At 38.3% G+C, this 23,337-nt stretch overlaps 1 protein-coding gene across 2 annotated transcripts in view; it reads left to right on the forward strand.

Moving 5' to 3' along the window:
* Positions 1 to 23,337, forward strand: part of LOC136876354 (serine/threonine-protein kinase Sgk1) — a 184,181-nt gene that overhangs the window by 82,016 nt on the left and 78,828 nt on the right. For both annotated transcript variants that reach the window (XM_067150230.2, XM_068228388.1), the window contains exons 6-7: positions 17,532 to 17,637; positions 20,669 to 20,836. In XM_067150230.2, the coding sequence (XP_067006331.2) occupies positions 17,532 to 17,637; positions 20,669 to 20,836 (274 nt within the window). The remainder of the gene's footprint in view (positions 1 to 17,531; positions 17,638 to 20,668; positions 20,837 to 23,337) is intronic.

The raw sequence follows: 23,337 nt of genomic DNA on the forward strand, positions 1-23,337 counted from the left end.
AAATTTTAGCCTGTAATTAGGTTTAATTATTTTTATTCATTATTATTGTTATTATATTTATTGACCGTGCCTAATCACACTTGCAAAGCTATCGTACGAAATTATTCAGATGACTCTAAACGAACTCAAGTCCACAGAAATGTTGTATAATCGTAGAATGAAATTTGACACTCAGAAAAACACTAGAACACTGTCCTAATCTGTCTCAATTAATTTTCAAACTATTTCAAAATCATTCAAGATTAACGCGGAGGTCATTTACTTTTATTTCTTCTGCCGTCTTAAATTTTTAGGACAGTTGAGGTCTCTCTCGATGACATTCACTCTTATCTCTAACTAATAGAACCGGATACACATTCATTCCAGAGCACAAACTACCTCCCACCGAGGAAAGAAGAATGAAAAGTCAAACTACTGCTAAACTAATAGAAAATCTAAATGAATAAGGTAAGGCTACGTTTTACAGGCATTTTACAGAAAGATAGAAAGATGAATTTCTAAAGAATACTCATGTGGCTGTTGTTAACTGGATTCTGGCTGATGACCTAGTACGTTGTCACATCACCTTCCATCGAACAAAGTCTTGCCCATGTCCGACGCCTTACATAATTAGTGACTCATGGAGGAGATGAAGGTGCACAGGAAACAGTAGGATTCATCTCGGAAAGGGATAGCCATCTTGAAGCGAGCTCGAACCAACGACCTTCCTTCTTCTGAGTTCTCGTAGAAAAGCTGAAACTAATAAAAGTCTTAGCAATAGTCCAGGATACACACGAGATGTTTAATAATTTGGAGATGGACACTTAACTTATGACAGTCATAAATAAATCGTAGAGAAGTTTTTAAAATGCCTGAATTGCAGTTTATTCAGTCTTCAGTGCCTTCTCTAATGCAAAGTCTCCCAGTAAAGCAAACGACGTCCAGTCTCGACCGTAGCTGCATTCAGAGTAACGCTCAAATCAAGTGTTCAGAAATAAAAACCCTCTATAAAATTTCCTTTGGAATTACCATAAATTCACTGTCTTAAGACGGAGGTGTGCCTCTTGATTATATCTGATTGGTGGATCTGTTGCATTCCTGTGAAGGTTGTCCTTTTTATTGGCTGCCCTAGTTTCACGTCACACGACCTTGCCATTATTGATCAATTACAATCACGCTGCCCGCCTGATCACGTGGCACACACACATGTGTCTGAAGGACACCTAACAGGAATTTCACCCTGCTTCCTCGTTCTCTTGGTAGGTTGGGAAAACCGGTTCGCAGGCGGCTTGTTCATGCTGGCACGGGAGTGTAAAATCTCACCCTCCTGGCGATCGAAATAATGTTTCAACTTACTGATGAAATAAATCATTCTCCCTTAATAAATTATTTCCACTTTTGAAGGGGACAGTACAGACAGACTGATTTTCTTAATCTTAAAAGCAAAAATGTTAGTAACCTTCCTTCAGCTCCCATTTTCTTGCCAATTTCGTCCCATACACATTTCTTCAAACCACTACCCATATATTTCGAATCAGCTAAATTATATAGAAAAGAGTGTGTCTTCACTAATTCAATCAGCAGTTTGGCCTTCATTTTGGGAGGTAAAGAACAGTTCAAACGTACACAGATAACCTCAGTACTCGAAGAAAGCAGAAAAGCAGGAAGGCGGTAAGAGAAAATTCACGTCTGTGAAAACAAGAAAATATCGTTAGCGAGCGAATACGTATTGCTGGCACGGATCACGGAGAAGCACTGAAGGTCACGGCGAATGACGTCAACAGAAGTGTTGGAACTCATCCCTTCGTTTACATGGCGACGATATTTTATTTTCACGGAGGCTGCCGTCACGTCCCGGAGATGTGTGAATCGACCTTTACATCTATAAAACTATTACTATCATTTCGACTGAAAGTTGGAATTCGTCCATCGTTAAGTATTATTAGGTTATTGGAGGAACAAAAATTGAAAAACTGATTTCCACGATTATCGGTCACAGGACTTCCCCATGCACTATGTTTAGCATTAATATCTCCAATTACTTAGAAGGCCTTGCCTTTCAAATCAATACAGAGTTCGTTGAGGTCATTTAAAACTTCACTTAAATCATCCTTGGATTCACAGTAAAGATTACATATATAGAGAAAGTTCTACCATTTAAGTCAACACCTACTACAACTCTGTCAGGGGAACAGTACTGTATCAACTGAAAAACGGATGTTGAAGTGGTTACGATAGCGGCACACGGTCTATCACTGTTTTGCACATTATAGACATAGGCTCAGATAATTATATAGTTAAAATTAAAATCAAATGAACTCCCCAAAGGAGACTGCAACAAGAAGCCTATAAACCAAAAAGGAAAATAGATCCTACACTGCTAATTGAAAATGAAAATGATCAAAAAGTAACAGAAAAAATTAAAATCACAGATAACATAGATGACCTAGATGACCTTCAGCAAATTGCAGGAGGATTGGCCCCAATAAAGTCTCATTAAAAAAAAAAATAATAAAAAAATGGTGGAATAATAAATGTGGTGATATGATTGAGAAAAGACACAAAGTGTGGTTATTGCACCAGTCCCAAAAATCTGAAGCATCTTTTCAAAATTTAGTTAAAGAGCAGAAAGATACAACTAAAACCATAAGAAGAATAAAAGACAGTATCTTAAAGAAACTCTGAACTCAACTGAATAAGAATTTGAAGTATCACATTCACAGAATTATTACAAAATTTTTAAAAAACATTTGACTATGTATGAAGCCCCAATCTTATTATTACAAGATCGAAATGGTGAATTAACCCACAACAATCACGACAATGCACACATTTTGGTTAAATATTTCAAAACATTCCTAAATTGTGAAGAACCAACAGAATTTCTTCACTTGGATGTCTATACACCGTTAACAACCCGAACAGAGAATATAAACCCTTCTACAATAAAGGAAGTTTACACAGCACTGAATGACATGAAGAATTTTAAAGCACCTGGAGAAGATCAGACTTTGCAGAAATTCGGAAATATGATGGAAGTTCAGCAATGATCGCCCTTCATCAACAACTAGTAAACATTGAACAACAGCCATCATCCATCCATTACCGGGACAAAACAGACCCTAATCTGAGGGATTTCACTCCTGGACATTACTTATAAAATTTTCTCTAAAATTATTCTCAGTAGAATTAAATTACAACTTGACAATGAACTAGGAGAATATCAAGCAGGTTTCAGTCCTTGGAGGAGTTGCCCTGACCAAATTATGAGCCGCAAACTCATAATGGATTACTACAGAAAATGAAATAGAGATATGGTGACATTTATCGACTTCAAGGAGGGCTATGATTGTATTCACAGGAAATCTTCATTAAAAATTTTACAACAAATGGGATTACTTCCTAAATTAGTAAATATGATAAAATTAACTCTTAGAGAGACCAAATCAAAAGTAAAGTTAAAAAATAAAGGGTGAATTATCAGACCCATTCGAAGTAACTACTTGTTTGTGGCAGGGTGATGGCTTATCTTGACTTACTTTGACTTATTTCCTGTGGCTCCTTCAGGAGCATAGGGCTTTGATGAATTTTCGCCAGCGGACTCTGGTGCGGGCCATCCGGTGTAGTTCTTCCCGGGTCTTTCTTGTCTCACTTGCCTCCTCCGATATGGATCTCTTCCAGGTCTGCCGTGGTCGATCCCGCTTTTGTTGTCCCTGCGGATTCCATTCCAGGGCTTGCTTCTCAATAGCTCCAACCTGCTTTCTCAATGTGTGTCCTATCCACCTCCACTTCTGCTGTTTGATCTGATTTCCAATGGGTGTTTCCCCAGTCAATTCCCATAGATCTGTGTTACTAATCGTGTCCAGCCAATGAATGTTTAAGATCCTGCGCAAACACCGGTTTACAAAGGTCTGCAGCATCTTAGTAATTCCTGTAGTAACTTCCCAGGTCTCACGTGCATAGAGGAGGACTGACTTGACATTACTGTTGAAGATTCTCAATTTTGTTCGTTGAGATATGGCATGGTTTTTTCACAGTGGATAGAGCTGCACAAATGCAACATTAGCCTTCCTTATGCGTGACTTAACATCCTCTGTAGCCCTGCCTTGTTTGTCTACCACACTTCCCAGGTAGCAAAATTGGTCTACATTTTCAATTTCCTGTCCATCTGGACAAAATCGTTCGTGGGTAATTGAGAACAGCCTCATATCTTTGGTCTTACTGGAGTTAATCTTGAGTCCTGTTTTTTTTTTTGTGCCTCAGTTTCTAGCTCTTTGAGTTTCTCTTTCATATGCTGAAAGGTGTGTGTCAGCAAGCAAATATCGTCTGCGTAATCCAGATCTTCCAGTCTCTGTAGCAGTCCCCACTGTAAACCCCTTCTTTTCTGCGTACATTTCCTCATGATATCATCTATCACCAGAAGGAAGATGATAGGCGACAGGGCACACCCTTGCCTAACTCCAGAGGTCACTCCAAATGCTTCTGTTAGCTTGCCTTCATGAACCACCCGACACTCATAACCATTGTATGTCTCCTTAATCAGGTTGACTATCTTCCGTGGAATTCCGTACTTCAGTAACAGGCGCCACAAGACGTCCCTGTCAACTGAGTCAAAAGCCTTTTCAAAGTCCACAAAGAGCATATACGTATTAGAGTTCCATTCACAACTCTGCTCAATGATGATCCGAAGAGAGTTAATCAAGTCTACACAACTGCGACTCTCCCGGAAGCCAGCCTGCTCCTTCCTTAGCTTCTACTCAGTTGTTGTTTTAATGTGGTTGAGGATGATACGGGTGATTACCTTACAGGGAATAGATAGTAATGTAATTCCTCTCCAGTTGTTGCAGTTGCTTATGTCTGCCTTTTTAGGCAGCCACCAATCTTCCATTCCTTTGACATTGTTTCCTCCTGCCAAATTTTCTTGAATAAGATATGTAATGCTGCAACTGTTACATCTATTTCAACTTTTAAGGCTTCGGGTGAATTGTTGTCTAGCCCAGAAGACTTCCCGCTTTTAATCTATTTAAGCACTTTTCTAATCTCTTCTATCGAAGGCTCATCAACACGGATGCGAGCATCACCATCCATTCCTCTTCTTCGACTTCATCTACCTGATCATTTCTTCGGTTGAGTATTTCCTCAAAATGCTGTTTCCATCTAGCTAATTGTTCATGTTCTCTAGTAAGCATAGTCCCTCCTTTACTACGAATCGGACGCTTCTGCCTATGACTCCTCTTAGATAACGTCCTCGTTATCCGATACAGTTCCTTCACATCACCTCTACTTGCGGCTATTTCGGCTTGGCTTACATATTCTTCGTCCTGCGTACGTCGGTCATTGCAAGCACTCCTCTTTACTTGTCTAACTCACTGTATTTCTTCTAGAGTTCTCTTTTTATATGCCTTGTCCTAGAGTTGAGGATAAGTTGCTTTGTCTCCCTCCGCTGTTTAATCTTCTCCCATGTCTCTTCTGACATGACCTAATGCCTCTTCGCAGGTCTCTGTTAAAGTCGTTTTAATGGCTTCCCATGTTTTCTCTACTCCTTCAATTGCTTCTAGATCTAAGACTTCAAACCGGTTTTCAACTGTTACTTATTTTCTGCTATCGGTTCCTTCTTCAGCTTACCGATGTCATAAAGCCTACTTCGCCTCTGGAAAATTCTCGTGTTTGCTGATTTCTTGAATTTAAACCAAGCCATCACCAAGTGATGATCAGATCCAGCATCTGCTCCTCTCTTATTTCTCACATCATGAAGCGAGCCCCTCCATTTACGACTTACTGCCACGTGATCAATTTGATTCTCTGTGCGATGATCGGGCGACACCCATGTGACTTTGTGGCACTCCTTATGTGGGAAAAGCGTCCCTCCAATAACCAGATCATGTTCTGCACACAAATTAATGAATAATTCGCCATTCTCATTCCGCTCACCAAGCCCATGCTTTCCCATAATGTGTTCCACTCCTTTATCTTTCCCCACTTTCGCGTTAAAATCTCCCATGAGCAGGACAACTTCTTTCCATTTTATTTTCTGTAAAACGCCTGTTAATGCTGAATAAAATTCCTGCTTCACTGTCTCTTCAGATGGCTCGGTTGGGGCATAACACTGCACTACGCAAATATTGCATATATTAGTCAGAAAACGAGCTATGATAATTCGCTCTGATATAGGGTGCCATTTAATGATGTAAGGAAGGCACTGGCACCGTGCTTTGACACCAGTGCCAGAAATGGCATAGTAGGCATGGTGCCACGATTTAAAATGAACCAGTGGCACTGCTTTTTTTAAACCTAAGAATTTCATTTTTTGTCCGTATTGAACTGAGAAGGATGATAGGAAAAACTTAAAACGGTCCACCTTTTCAATACAAAAAGTTATATTTTATTTATAACATGTATTTGTACTTGGAACTAGTTTCGACGCTGTGTTTGTGTCATCATCAGCCAAAATGGGAAACAGGCAAGCATGTAGGCATTTATGTTACACAAGGCGTTACATTAAACAATACACATCTTACAAGGAGATAAAAACAGGGACGAATATAGGAAACAAATGAATCGTTGAGAAAACAAAAGTTATACAAATTAAAAATAACCTTAACCACACATCTTGCAGTGCGAAAGTGTTCTTCTTGAATGATTCCTGAATGTAAAACACACACGCACACATTTCTGAGGAGCCAGCAGGCAGGACAAAGTAAAGTGAAACCTTAAGAGTTCTTCTGAGAAGAGTTCATCATTTTTCTATGTTCCGACTAACTAATGAAGTCTCCCTTGAGTTCCTGATAAACATATACAACAGGAAATTCTCCTTCACTCTCCACACTAGCTATAAAGAACAACGGTAAAATTTTAAATATTGCGCAGAGACGTGAAAGCATGATTTTGAACATGATATAACTCCTTCAGATAACCCAGTTTTTACACAAGGTGTTACATTAATTAATACACGTCTTACGAGGAGATAAAAACAGGGACGAATGTGGAAACACATGCATCGTTGAGAAAGCAAAGTTATACATATTAAAAATAAGCTTAACCACACAACTTGCAGTGCGAAAATATTTGCCTTGAATGATTCCTGAATACAAAACGCACGCGCACACACTTCTAAAGAGCCAGCAGGCAGGAAAAAGTAAGGTGAAACCTTGAGAGTTCTTCTGAGAAGAGTTCATCATTCTTTCTATGATCTGACTAACTAATGAAGTCTCCCTTGAGTTCCTGATAAACATACACAACAGGAAAATTAAACAATACACATCTTACAAGGAGATAAAAAACAGGGAAAGGTTATACATATTAAAAATAACCTTAACCACATATCTTGTAGTGCGAAAATATTCGTCTTGAATGATTCCTGAATACAAAAACACACACACAAACACACTTTTTCCTGCCTCCTGGCTCTTCAGAAAGTATGCGTGTGTGTTTTTGTATTCAGGAATCATTCAAGACGAATATTTTCGCACTACAAGATATGTGGTTAAGGTTATTTTTAATATGTATAACCTTTCCCTGTTTTTTATCTCCTTGTAAGATGTGTATTGTTTAATTTTCCTGTTGTGTATGTTTATCAGGAACTCAAGGGAGACTTCATTAGTTAGTCAGATCATAGAAAGAATGATGAACTCTTCTCAGAAGAACTCTCAAGGTTTCACCTTACTTTTTCCTGCCTGCTGGCTCTTTAGAAGTGTGTGCGCGTGCGTTTTGTATTCAGGAATCATTCAAGGCAAATATTTTCGCACTGCAAGTTGTGTGGTTAAGCTTATTTTTAATATGTATAACTTTGCTTTCTCAACGATGCATGTGTTTCCACATTCGTCCCTGTTTTTATCTCCTCGTAAGACGTGTATTAATTAATGTAACACCTTGTGTAAAAACTGGGTTATCTGAAGGAGTTATATCATGTTCAAAATCATGCTTTCACGTCTCTGCGCAATATTTAAAATTTTACCGTTGTTCTTTATAGCTAGTGTGGAGAGTGAAGGAGAATTTCCTGTTGTATATGTTTATCAGGAACTCAAGGGAGACTTCATTAGTTAGTCGGAACATAGAAAAATGATGAACTCTTCTCAGAAGAACTCTTAAGGTTTCACTTTACTTTGTCCTGCCTGCTGGCTCCTCAGAAATGTGTGCGCGTGTGTTTTACATTCAGGAATCATTCAAGAAGAACACTTTCGCACTGCAAGATGTGTGGTTAAGGTTATTTTTAATTTGTATAACTTTTGTTTTCTCAACGATTCATTTGTTTCCTATATTCGTCCCTGTTTTTATCTCCTTGTAAGATGTGTATTGTTTAATGTAACGCCTTGTGTAACATAAATGCCTACATGCTTGCCTGTTTCCCATTTTGGCTGATGATGACGCAAACACAGCGTCGAAACTAGTTCCAAGTACAAATACATGTTATAAATAAAATATAACTTTTTGTATTGAAAAGGTGGACCGTTTTAAGTTTTTCCTATCATCCAGTGGCACTGCTATAAAAATAAATCTGTGGAACGTTTACAAGAATAAAAAGGTTTGTGATACGAATATTGACCTTATTTATAGCGTTAGTAAGGACAAGAACACACACCAATCAAGTCTGCTTTTACATCAGTACATCGAACAGTATGGAGGGCACTGGCGGCTGGCACTGTTGCCCAACGAAGCCCTATTGTGTGTGGCCGAGTGACTGCCTCATGCCAACAGCACGGAACATACAGGCCAGTGCTTCTCAGATCCGTGCCGGTGTCAGTGGCAGTGCGTCAGGACAGATCGCTTCTACAGTACCTACTGGTCACCCCGTCCTTCCAAGTGCTGCTGGACTGTGCCATGCTATGCTTTATTCTCTTTCGTTATATTATTGATTGTCTTGAATTCTGTGTCAGTGGCAGATAGACAAAAATCTAGCCCTTTGTGGAGCTATTTCAGTCCAGATGATACAAACCAGTACATAGCAGTGCGAGATATTTGTAAGGCTTGTATATGGTTCAAATCGACGATAACGTGTTTAAAATGGCATATGCTTTGTCGTACCTGAAAGACTTCTTAATAGCTAGGCAGGCAGATCCGTTTAAATGGTGGTTGGGAAGAAAGCTTCAGTATCCTAACCTTCACTATTTAGCTGTCCGGAAGTTGTGTATTGTGGCAACATCCGCGCCTGGCGAAGGTGTATTTTCGAAAGCTGGTGAAATTTTCACTAACAGACTGTCAGCGAATGAAGTGAAAAAATACTGTTCTTGAATGTGAATGGAAAACTTATTTGAGGGTTTTGTAGTATTTTGCATGTAAATATTAATATAAGTTACGGTATAACTATGTGTAGTTGTCAATACATGAAGCATAAATGTTTTAATACATGTCCAATGAATAAGTAGTCATCGTGGCACTGACAGTGCCGCAGCACCGGTGTTTTGGCACGGTGACGCGCTTGGCACTGGCACTGTGCACACCAATGTCAGCAGAGGCACTGGAATTTGCATCACTAGTGCCATTCCAGGAGTCCCTGCTTTGCTCTCTTGCTCAGCAACAGTCCAATACTGTCCCTTGCAACCTCTCCATGGTCTCGCACTCTGAACAAGAGGGTCTTTCCATTCCGGCACTTCATTTCTCCACAGTCACCTCACTTCACTTAAACTAAGAAAATCCAGTCGTAATTCTCCATTTCTCTGATGATTGTTTCCCAGGTTCTCTCATTGTATGAATATTCCAACATCCAAATCGTGTTACCTGTTTCATGCTAAAGGTCATCAGCTTTTTGTCCGTCCGGCTATTTCTCATCTCTGTTTCTTTAATAGGTTTATTTAAGAGCTTATGAGTTATTGGCCCATAAACTCGATGCCTTGGTGGGGCTGCCACCTTAAGGCCAAGGCACTGGCCCTTACACGGATGTTGGTGTATATACTGAAGAAAGAGCATTGCCTCTCCTCTTCTTAACAGTGTATACTTAAGTTATAACGCCGGTATTCAGTCACCACTGACCCAATCTGTGACATCAGGGAGCACCACGAGAAGGTTGCATTTGACATTTGGCTGAGAAAGGCTGTGTATTGCGCATCATCAGCCTTTGCTCCCCTGATGGCTTATCACCATTACTATTTAATTGTGCACTAGAAATTGTTATGTGAGAATTGTTTAGGAAATACCCTCCAAATATTAAAATAGATAAGAAAATCCAAACAAGTTGCCTTGGTTTTGCAGATGACATGGCCAAAGATTTAGATGAAGCAAAAATTCAAATATCAGAGCTTCACACCGTTGGCCTTAAAATATAATTTGAGAAAACAGAAATTATGTACAAATACATATTAATGGTACTAAAATTAAAATTGTAACACAATTCAAATATCTAGGTGAGTTAATAACAAATAATTTAAATGAAAAACCTTCAATTCAGATAAGGGCAAATTAAGTTACCTAAGGCACAAAAATTAACATGGAAAACTTACAAAAAGAAATGCTTATCCATTAATGCAAAAATCAAACATTACAATGCAGTCATAAAGCCAGAAGCCACATGTGCCACAGAAACATTATTCCATCTAAACGAACAATCCAAAACTGACAAATTACAGAAAATCAAAGGACGAATTGGAAGAACTTGTATCAATAAAAGCTATCAAGAAGATCGGCAATGGTGAATAGTACCTAACAACCTTGTATATCAGAAATTAGAACCCATTACTGATACCATGCGCAAGAAAAGACTAGGGTACTTGGCCACATCCTGAGAATGCCAGCTAGTGCAGTACATTCTTGCTTCAAAAAATACTACAAGTGGATGCAGATGAATTAAAGAAATTAGGGAGGATTTGAAAGCAATTGGCCTTTCACCGGATGACACTATGGATAAGAAAAAAGTAAACCCCAACACGTAAAAATATAACTTTCCACTTTACACTCAAAGAAAAAAATCCCAACTAGAATATTCTGTACACAATAAAGGGCAAGAATATCAACACGTGTGGAGAAGTGCTAGGATGACTGCAAGGCTTGGACATTTCCTACCAAGAAATCGACAAATCAAAGGGTTCATTAAAGTGATTCAGTGTGGTCTCAATGAAGAAGAAGAAGATGAAATTATTATTATTATTATTATTATTATTATTATTATTATTATTATTATTATTATTATTATTATTATTATTATTATTATTATTATTATTATTATTTACACCCACGTTGGAGCACTTAATCAAACCATATACATCTATGTCTTCAAAGAATTAACTGGGAATTTAACTTTCATCTTCTTCTTCCTAAACCTCTTCATTCTTTCCAGCCATTACTATGAGGGCCATTCAAAAATAAATGAGCCGGAGGCTGTAAAAAGATGATCTGTGCCGTTATTTCAAGACTATTGCCCAGCACTTTTTGCAGAATCTCAATCTGTTCTTAATGATGGTGTGGGCACTTATGACGCTTACTATGATCTCTGCAGCAATAGCTGCTACCGTGTCGCTGGTCTTGCATGAGTGCATCCACCTGATGGACATTGGCATCGGTAATATGGTGCAAGATGCACCAGGCCATGCATCATTGGCCTACGACATCCGTCCTTCCCTGAATCACTTCTGCCTTGTCTTGACCCTTGCAACGGACATGCAGTGCTCTTCATACCCCTGTGCCGTTCTGATGAATTTCTGTTCCCTCCACTCCTTCCGCTGTCAGGAAATGCACTATACCCCTTTGCTCTTCTTTGAAACCTCCATTTCACTGTTTTCAGCATGACGGAGTGCAGTGGACGGTCAGTGCATGCGCATGCTCGCTCTGTCGTCAGGTGGATGTGCGCCCATGTCCCTCTAGCTGGGAGTTTGGGATCTCAGCACTCTTATGGGGAACCCGCCATCTTCTGCAGGCATTGACATTATGATTCTTTCATCAGTTTTCATTTTATATCCTCCGCCTCGTTTCTTTTTCATCCAACCTCATTATTATTATTATTATTATTATTATTATTATTATTATTATTATTATTATTATTATTATTATTATTATTATTATTAACCTATCATCCTCCATTCTTTCTTAACCCATAGCTTCTTTGTATATGGTATATAGTAGAAATAGTTGTGATATATATATATATATTTTTTTTATCCCCTACTTCTGACAGTTATGTTGCTATTCAGTACAGCTATATTGTTCAGTTATTCGGAATATATTTAAGGTAATTCACTTCATTGCGTTGTTCCTTGTACTTGCCTTGCTGTCCAAATCTTGAATTTTTAGAATAAAAGATGCAAATTATGGACATGAGGGTGTAGGAAAATTAAAACTGTTATTTTACATATTTTTACTGTTAGTATTGATTATTTTACCACTTCTGGCTTATTAGATCGGTTACAGCTTCACAGTATCTTCTTCTTCTTCTTCTTCTTCTTCTTCTTCTTCTTCTTCTTCTTCTTCTTCTTCTGATGCTGCTTCCTGGTACTATTCCCATTTATGTTCTGGGCTGCCATTTTGCACCTTGCCCTTCATTTCACTTGAACTGTTTCATCAGCAGGCTGGAGACCTACAAAGGACATACCCTCTTGTAGGCAATCCGTCCATCGTTTCCTCGGTCTTCCCTGAAGACGCTGCCAAGCTATCTTCAAAGCCAGTGCCTTTCCAATGATGGACTCATTTCCTTTGGTCATGTGCCCATACCACTACAGTCTTGCATCTTTCATTTTGGATGATATTGGGGCAACTCCTAAGATGTTCCGAACATCTTCATTTTTTATGTGCTCTGGTCGTGTAAGACTTAGTGACCATTGTAGCATCCACATCTCCATTTCATGCATCACCTATTGTATTTCTTTGTAACAGGCCAGCATTCCGATTCATACAAAGCCATAGGGTGGACAACTGTGCAGTAGAAATTAAGACATCAGGCATAATGGGATTTTACGGTCATGTAGAATGCATGTAACCTGGTGCCACTTCATCCAGGTAGCATTTACCCTTGCTCTGGGATCTGATAAAGTGTCACCATTGATAGTTATATGAGAACCAAGGTACCAGAAGTCGGCAGCCTTTGGTAGTGGAATACTGTCTACTGCAATTGTGCCATCGGTTTGGATCCCACGTTGAAGGTGCATGGTCTTAGTTAAGTTGAGCCACAATCCAATTTTACAGAGATTTGCTTTCCACTGTTTGACCAAATGCTCCAAGAACTCCTTTGTCTCACTTGCCAGCATGACATTGTCAACATACAATAGAGCCGAGAGATATGGGATCTGTATATCTGCTGTTGCTGTGACCAACAAATTAAAAAGGATCAGACAAGCAAACCTACTTGGATGTCCAATGGTTTGGTGGTGCCAGATCAGTGTAGTGGACGGAACTATTTGTGTTGCTGTAGAAGAGCTGCTTCTACATGACATAAGGTTCTAGTACGCTATGGATTTTTTTGGGTGGCAGCGACCCTGCATGCTTCCACTGGAGACTTTGTTGTTTTGATTTGGGTTCAAAATGATGATGCCCTGTCTCGGTCCAGCGACCACTCGTGACGGGAACTCATTCCCTTCATTGGCATAGCACAGCAGATGTTCAAGTTTATGTGGGATCCAGTCAATCACCTTATCCAAATCCAAGAAGGCTATAGGAATAGTAGTCTCTTCTCCCTACACCGCTCCATCATGTCGTGGCATGATGCCATTCGTCATCGTTTTTCAGTGTTCCTATATGGTCTTAACAGCTACCATAGCAGTTTCAGCATTCTATCACCTTCATAGGCATATGGACAAAGAGTTGGGCTGTGGAATTGAAAGCTTACCTGGATATACAAAAAGTATGTGAGGATAGAGATTTATAATAGTAGGAGATATCTTTGAATGAAAAGAATGAGCTAGGATTTCTCACGACCCAGTTAAATAAAAGGCAAGAGTGTTAGCACGACCTGGGATAATAGTAAGCAAAACTAAGAAATAATAATTAACCAGAATACATTCAAAATATCCCAAGAAAAGGCCGTCGCAATCTGTAGAAGCTAGGGCACAAGAGGCCAGGTGAATCAATCAAACAGAGTTTAATTAACTAAATGGCTGAAATAATAATAACTCAATTAAATTCAAAAGAAAACTTTAATTAACCAAAATCATTTAAAAGAACTTCCGACCTCTCAAAAGACAATAATTCAATTTCTGAACGATTAATAATTGAAGCTCAATTCGAAATGTAAAACTTGAAATCAAGGCAAAATCTTTTAAAAGAACTTCCACCTCCCAATTTGCAATTCCAATTCTGACCATTTAATAAATGGGAGACCTATTCAAAATTAAAATATTGAATCAAATATTACAATATGAACGCTGAAAACTTCTCTAATGGACTATCTCGGTTACCCGAATGGTGCATGAAACAGTCATAACCCACAACACGCGTTACTTCAGTAATCAGGCAGAAATAATCCAACGACATGCAAATAAATCCATAAGTAGCACAAATAATTAAATATCCCACAATGAACAGTAACTTCAATTAAGTGAGTAACTCAAGACTGCAGAAAAGTCATCAACATCGACGAACAATCCATCCCAAAATCAGATGACTGTCAAGACATCAATAATAGCAGATACTCATATGTCAAAATACAACAGGGAAAACGCCCCTCTTACGTTTGCATGCTATTACACCGGTGTGTAACAGATGACAACCACCATGATCAAAATGGCTACTTCAAAGTACCGAGGAATTCATTAGAAAAGCTTTCATATAACCCTTATTTTCTTTACTTGCTCGAAATGGCTTGAAAATATTTAAATAATAAAATGATTACCATGAAAAATAAGAGAAAATGAATTAAACCACCATCTAGGTTATACAGAGACTTCGTACATAATAGGTTAGTTAGGAGCTCCTTAACATAAACGATCTTTAACTGGCATGAAACTTTAAATAACTGCATCAAAACGAAAAATTAAAATCATCATTACAATTTAAAATAAAAACCGCAAAGGTATGAGCATTACACAGATATGATGAAGACCAGATTTTTAAATGTTTAACTTTTAAACCTCGAAATGTCCGAATAATCAGATGTAGAATTTCTCACGTATCATAGCCTTTAAAAGTGTCCATGCCTCTTAACACCATTAAATAGTAGTTTTCGTTGGCTAGGTTAACCCAATACTGAAATGCTTGAAGCTTACTTACGAGGTCGGAGGATAGAAACGATCAAATCATTAAAAAAAAAAACAAAAACAAACAAATCTTCGGGCTTTACGCCCAGATGAAGAAACCATCAACCGGGATCAAGTCCCATGACCATTTTCCTTCTCGAGTGATAAATTTATCCTTAAAGCACAACCAGCAGTGTAGTTTCCAAAGTGTCTTCTTCAAAATTCAGAGACAAGAATCAAAACAACTGCAGTCTTCATTGTATTGTTGAGCCATGGTCCACGGCCTAGCAAACTTATCTTCTCGCAACCAGATAGCAGCACCACTTAGCCACCTCGTAACTCTAGTTCCAAGTCGACCGCTAGATGGCTCACCATCACTAAATCAGAGGAAGGTACATAGAATCTCAAAGTTTGAACTCACGGTGAGGCCGACAATAAAATGAACGCATGAATGACCTGCTAAATACATCGTACCATGGCGAGGAGTAATTCTAAATCCATTACAGGATTGTGTGTGATAGGAGTGAGGGGTGTTTGAAAGTGGGAGTAGAAAAGACAGCATGATTCAGATTTGAGAATGATGTGCTCTCTCACTGCTACTCTTCATTATAGTTATACACAATGTTTTACAAATTATGGCAAGAATATGAAATAGGAATGCTCTTTTGCAGATGATTTGAGGATGTAGGAAAATAGTGAAAAGGATGTACAGTTATGAACAGCTAGATATATTTTCATATTATTCTGCTTTGCCTCTGCTCACTGGTGGGATCAGCTTTTCTGGTCGTCCTCCAGTAGTATATCTTCGACTGTGTATATCGGCATTGATGTTGTCCAGGTCCTAGGTTCTCCACCTTGTTTTGGATTAAGAGAAATGAATTTCATTTTTGAATGGTCCGTATTGAACTGTGATTACAAGTAAATTAAAAAAATTATGAGTAATATATTTCCACCTTTTCAATACAAAATCAAGTAATGTGGGTTACATTACGGAAGAAACATTTATTGGAACTAGTTTTGACCTATTTTTTAAGGTAGTCATCAGCCAAATCGCGAGTTGCACAATGTATGAAATTGTAAAAACGTTGTGAAAAGAAAATTGTTGTATCTTAGGGCATTAATATGTTCTGAATATCTTGTGGTGAAACTTCTTCCAGTTTGTCCAATATATGAAAAATTACAATTATTACACTTGATTCGATAAACTCCTGAGTTTGAGAAACTATTAATTCTGTTAACAGAAATGGAGTTGTATAAGACATCTGCATTTTTATTATTTGTTTTAAAGGCTACTTTTTACATTGTATTTCTTAAAATTGTGAGGAAAAGACATTGATTTCCTTAAACAATGTATCTCATTAAACTTAACACCTAATTTTCTCAAAGGCACTATAAAAAGACATCGTTATTCACTGCAAACCATTAAAACCTGCATCAAAACTAATAAAATTAGGCCCCATACTCGATATAACAGAAAACTGTTTCATACATTTAGATCAATATTTGAACTGAAACTATAACCTAAATGACATTTCCGAGAAAACCAACATTCTATTTTCCTCCTTTTCTGTTTATCCTGTGTTCCTTTTCTTTTACCTTCTGTAATCATCTTTATCTTTTTTGTCTTTTCCTTTGTTTATTCACCTTTCTTCTTATTCTACACTTCCGACACTGAGACTGAAGATCTGTCAAGATTATCCGTCAATGAATGTTGGGACCTGCCCTCTTGATGAGCATAGAGCCAAACTATCTGCAGACGGTGGTCTGTAAATGTGTGGAGATTATCCTTTTGTGTTTTCTTTCTATATCTCCTTCTTCCCACACTGATCTGTCATTGCATTTTTCCTGTTAACTTTTCCTTTCAGTGTTCCTGTCTTTCTATATCATTATGACAATGACAGGTCAGCATATGAAATTGTGTTCACATCAAATTTCCATCTTTATGACTTAATGAATGATTTGTTTATTCCTTACCATTACTGTATTGTCCTGTTGGATTTCCATTCTCTGTTTTTAATGTTCCTAATCATTTACCTCCTATAAAAATAAAAAAAACATCTGTTTTGGTTCCTTTTCCTGTGTGTATCTGGCTTTCATTCTACCACACACTCCCATCTTGAAACTGGATCTATCAGTATGAGTACCTCTAGTGTTGACTGATGCCATTCAAATGAATCTGGGAAGTTATTGGCTGTTAAACAATGGATATAGATCATCTAGGCTTGATGAGAAAGAGTCTGTGTATGTGGGGATGGCAGTTTTTGAAGATATGGAGATTGTTCTCACCTCTTCGTCATGAAAATCCTTCTTTGTACACAGACCTGTCATTGTATAATTATTTGTTTTTTTCCTTTCCATTATTTACATTGGCCTGTTGTCATGTTTACCTTATGGGTTTGTCCCTTACCACTATTTGTATTGTTTGATGTCTTCTGTAGTGTATTTTTTGTTTCTTGTTTTCAGTGCCAAACCTAGTGACTTTGAGTTCCTACATGTGATTGGCAAAGGTAGTTTTGGCAAAGTTCTCTTGGCTCGACACCGTGCAGAACAGAAGTATTATGCTGTGAAGGTAAATTATCTTCATAATCTTCTAGAAACTTCTTTAGCATAACTAATAATTTAATGTTATTCGATTCATATACCCGAGATGTCTTGTAACAGATTTTAAGGGGTGATTACATTTGATTAAATCTAGCCTCCTTAGAAGGTTCTCATGTTTATACAGGGTGTCCCCAAAAATCACTGACCAGACTTAGTATATTGTGCGGGATGGCGCTCTGATCAGTTTTGAAGAAGGAGCCCCTGTCCGGAAATGCACGGTTTGGGGCTGGAGAGCATTAAAATCTAAGGATGGTTGTACAGTTTGTTCAGATTTGGTGTCTTGATACGGAAGGTATGCTATCCTTTGGCCATCTGTGTACTGCAGATGGATGACCTCAGCCTAATAACATTCCTGCGCATGCGCTACATTCCTCCACACAGTCCTTGCTGTGCATCCTACTGCATTAATTGTGTACTGTAGTCTGCCAGTGCAGTAACATTGTTAACAGCAGTGCCTTTGTGTACCGGTACACAGCTGCGGAAATGACCGATATGGTGCTTGCATATGGCAAAGCGAATTGCAATGTTAGAGCTGCTGCTAGATTGTATGCAGAACGTTTTCCAAACAGATGTACCCACATCGTTCCACGTCGCAGCCATCGAGTGACGACTAGGAGAAGCCGAACAGTTCCACGTAGGTACTTTCTGCCTGAGGTGTGTCAATTGTACAGCAAAGTAGTAACACTTTGTGCTTGTTACTTGTGAATATGTAATATCCCCATTCTATTATTTGTCCTATGTTTGGTGCCAAAACATGATGCGGGTCGCCCGCGCTCGGCTCGAACACTACAGTGTGAGGAGGACGTGGTGATAATGTTCGAAGAGGATCCATCCACCAGCACTCGGCAAGTGGCACAGGCGCTGCACACAGTTAAAAGAGGTGTGTTGTCCAGGACTACCCACGGCGAGTACAGTTGTGCAGTGGTATTTACAACAATGCATACTCCAGCCACATTTCCCGAGCTTGGTGCTATTCATGGATGAATGCACTTTTAGTAGAAATGAGATATTAAACTTGCATACATGCATGTTTGGGCGGATGAAAATCCGTGTGCGCAGCTGATTCAAAATCACCAACACAGGTTCGGTGTTAACATCTGGGCTGGGATAATTGTTGATCATATCATTGGGCCATATCTACTGCCAAACAGACTGACAGGACAGATCTACCTCACATTTATTAGAGATGTTTTGCCTACCGTATTGGATGAAGTGCCACTAAATGTTCGGCAGGTAATGTGACTGCAACTTGAAGGAGCTCCAGCACACTTTGATGTAAAGGTGCGGAATCACATCAACATCACATATCCAAATTGAATTGGTGGAGGTGGACCAGTCCATGGCCAGCATGGCGCCAGATTTGACACCTCTCGACTACTTTCTGTGGGGTAGTACAAGAGTATGGTATATGACACTCCTGTAACTTCAGCAGAGGACCTTATTGCTGGAGTCCACGGAGCGATTGAAATTCTTCAAATCAACCGCACGTATTGGGTCATGTGCACGAGGTTCAGTACCGCCGATGTAGATTCTGAAATGACATAAGTGGTACACAGTTCGAATCCTGTTTGTAATGAGCCAGATGTGCTGCTCATGTTGGGTTTATTGACGACATGTGGAACGTACACCCATCTCGCACTTTGATGTGCTACAGCGGCCAAGGCGTGCATTTCTGGATATGGGTTCCTTCTTGAAAATCGATCAGTTTGCCTTCCCGCACAACATGCTGAGCGTTGGCGGTGTTTTTATTCGGGACACCTTGTATTTTCAAAATGCACTGTTATGAGAGAAATGCTACTGGATATTTACAGTATGAGAGTTTTATATTGTGGTAATTGCACAAAGGAGAAAAATTAATTCTGATTATGTAAAAGTTTTTTGTCCGGTGTGTTGTCTTTTTTTTTTTTTTCAAACTGTTTTGTCATGAAAAAATTAAGGCTATAGCTACACAAGCATTTTTAAATGTATCATTTGTCCATTGAATAATGCAAAAAATATGTAGATAGTGATGTGCAATATGCTGTGGCTAAGTGCTACAGAATTTATTGCACAGTATCAAAGTACAATGCCGTCCTCAAGGTCGTAGTGCTGATGAGTGGATTGCGACCCCTAATCTTCGAGTAAAGGACACAGCATTTTGTGGCTACACTTATATTAGGTAATGTAGTTTACAACTAATGAATTTAATTTTGGTTCTGTATTGACTTGTAATGTTAAAAGATTCAATTCTTTAAGATAATTTATTGATCTGTTTCACATATTTGATACCTGTCATAATAATTATGAGTTCATTTAACACTTCTAGGACATGTTTTGACTCTTATTTGAGCCGTCTTAAGCTTGGTCACTTTAAAAGTGATACATTTTTTAAATACAGATACACATGAAAACTTGTACACTCAAAACACACGCTATATATCATATTTAAATATCGGTCCTTTTATAAGACGTTGCTTGATGGTTTAAAGCTTTGAAAATATTCTCTTATAGTCTTTGGTGAAATGCTAATAAAAGTGATATGAGGACACCACTGTTTGTTACCAACATGTATTGTGGTGAATGCTGGTCTGAAATACTGGAATAATTACACTTATTTAGACTGCTGACACTTTTGTGTGGAGCTGTGCGTTGTTGAAGTTGTCTATGAAACCTGTTGACATGAAGTTAAACTTGCGTGAACTCTTGAAAATCTACATTAATAAGTTGTCAAGATCTAAAAAGAAGAGAATATATGAAAGATGAATGTTCTGAATTGTCAACGATAATAGATGTGATTGTGAATAATGGCGAATAGTTGAATGATATAGAGGAGTTTACTTCTGATAACTGATTACTCCCTCATTGTTGGTTGATTTGTCCTTACCCATTCTCTTCTTTTACAGAGAAAAATTATTTTTATCTGATCTTCATGATAATATAGTACTTTTATTGTATATATAACATGGATGATCAATTTGTTTTATATTTTATGTTGAGTCCATATTTTTTTTTAAATATAGGTGCTGAGTAAACGATTGATCATGAAGAGGAATGAAGCAAAACATATCATGGCTGAAAGGAATGTACTCCTGAAAAATCTCAACCATCCATTCTTGGTAGGACTGCATTATAGTTTCCAGACACCTGACAAGTTGTACTTTGTGTTGGACTATGTCAATGGAGGAGAGGTTAGACATTTTTATTACTTTTTTCCTTGTCAAATAGAGCACATTATTTTAAATTTTGTGCACACACCAGATGGTTTGAATTGATTAACCTTATAGACAATTTATTTATTTGTAAAATTTTAGGTGGTTTGTAGGCTTTTGTGAATATGTAGCCAAGTAATATTTTTAGAAAAACATGTAGTCCTGTTTCTTGACACGGGATTGGGGATGAGGTGAGATAAATTTATACTGGACGAGTTGGCCGTGCGGTTAGGGCGCGTAGCTGTGAGCTCACATCCGTAAGATAGCGGGTTCAAGCCCCACTGTCGGCAGGCCTGAAGATTGTTTCTCATTTTCACACCAGGCAAATGCTGGGGCTATACCTTAGTTAAGGCCACGGCCGCTTCCTTCCCACTCTTAGGCTTTCCTATCCCATCGTTGCCATAAGACCTATCTGTGTCGGTTCGACGTAAAAAAATAAAAAGGTATGGCCAGATGCCCTTTCTGATGCCAGGCTCAGTTGAGGATCTGATGAAGATTAAATGAATGATGATGAATGAAATTGGGCCAGGAGATGGAAGGAATGAGCTATGGTGAATAAATTGTTGTACGTACGACACTGTAACTGGTGTAAAACCTTCAATTATTATGTTTAATATATTTTAATTATAGTTTATTTAAGGCTAAATTATCTTTTATTAAGTGTTAAACATGACTAGTATATGGTTTCCCTGTAAATATGTAGTATAAAATTATATAACCTCAAATGCATATTGTGTATAAGTTAACCTCAAAATCCATATAGTCGAAAGTGGTAGAAAATTCCATAATGTTCGTATGTTAGACTTATTGTACTATAATTTGGTATATATGAAGGGTTCTGGAAACTTACTGTAAGGTTTTATTATCCAGATACATGTAGAGACATTACGAATGTTGTAGATGTTTCCATATGGATTAGTAAATAGTTGACGAATGTTCGAGTACCCATTCGACTAGCTGGTTGATCGATATTTCGAGTGTGTTCCATTAGAGTGTTGTAAGAACTCTTCTAGAAGTCGATCATTCTAGATGGTTGATCGAGTAGTATAAATATCGAGCTGTCAGTCAGTGAAGTCAGTTCTTAGATCTTGGTTCTTGGGACTCAGGCAAGTGATGGACTGGGAGTGACTGTTGGGCTCCGAGGTGGAGTCTAAGTATTGGACTCGAGTGAGTGAGGCGGTGAATTAAAGAGAGTGCATGTTATAGTGCGCGAGTCAGTGTTGATATCTGTACTTGTCAGAATCGACTTCAGGGTACTCCGCTATTGAGTGTTGTATGCAGTGTCACTTGCTAGTATGTATAATTGTGTGTTGTGACGTACAGTGTAAATAAAGTAATTTATATCAGGAAGTGAACGTGTTCTCATGTGATATTTATTTACGTAAAATAAAATCGCAACGTAGAACGACAAAATGGGAACTGTCCCAGCATTTGTCTGGAAGTGAAAATCGGAAACCACATAAAACCATTCTCAGGACAACCAATGGTTTGGTTTGAATCCACGCATCTTCTGAATGCAGAGCTTGGCTCTTAATTTCCCCAGTTGAATATGCTTAAACACTGAACGTTTACCGTTTAACTTTCACATATTTAAAATTCACATTGCTTTATGAAATTCTGTTGAACGTCTGTCCACATGCTTGTATTTCATAAATATTCCAAGTCTTCTACTTGACTGGTAAATATTAGTCGTCAAAACTAACACAGCTATAAGTTCTAAGCCTTTTAGACAGATGCTCAAATATTGAAGTCCTCACAAACACTGAATATTACTATAGTTTGGCAGTAAAAGTTAAAGGACCATAACGACTGCTTTCACTTTTACAAGAGTCACTACATAACCCTCACTTTGCATGACAGATGCCAAAATGTTCTAGTCCCGATACCACAGGCGAAATTGAGCATGACATGTAGAAGACTGGAGCACTTCATAAAATCTTTCTCACACTCACTGGACTATTTCACTGCTTTAGACCGCTAATGGACCTAATTTTACATCATGTTGTGAAGAGTGAACACATCTGTGACCAATGATTTTGCTCATTTTATCCTACATGAAGTAATTTATCCTTGGTCAAATAAATAGGTTTAATGTTGCTTTATTTATATGCAGGATATTATAAATTGAAACCTGTAGTTACAGTAGAACTTTGATTATACGTTTCCAGAAACTACATTTTCCCGTATTATTTGTTCAAATTACGTGATCCCGCGAGCATCCTAATTAAATCACGTAAAAATCCTGTATTATCCGTTCCTCGAAGAAACGATTTCCTGGATCAACCGTCTAGAAATTTCAGTCCCATCAACGCTAAATCCTCGATCACACGTTTTTCAAGAAAATGTATCTTACGAAAGGACGGCTACGCCATACTTACGGATCTTGGAGTTAACGTCTTGTCATTGCGGTACCGGTAATTTGAGGAAGTACTGTACTGGAAAAGCGATCTACGGCGGACTTGCATAAGGGACCATCTTAG

This window comes from Anabrus simplex, chromosome 6 (genome assembly GCF_040414725.1).
Source record: "Anabrus simplex isolate iqAnaSimp1 chromosome 6, ASM4041472v1, whole genome shotgun sequence".
Classification (NCBI taxonomy): Eukaryota; Metazoa; Arthropoda; class Insecta; order Orthoptera; family Tettigoniidae; genus Anabrus; species Anabrus simplex.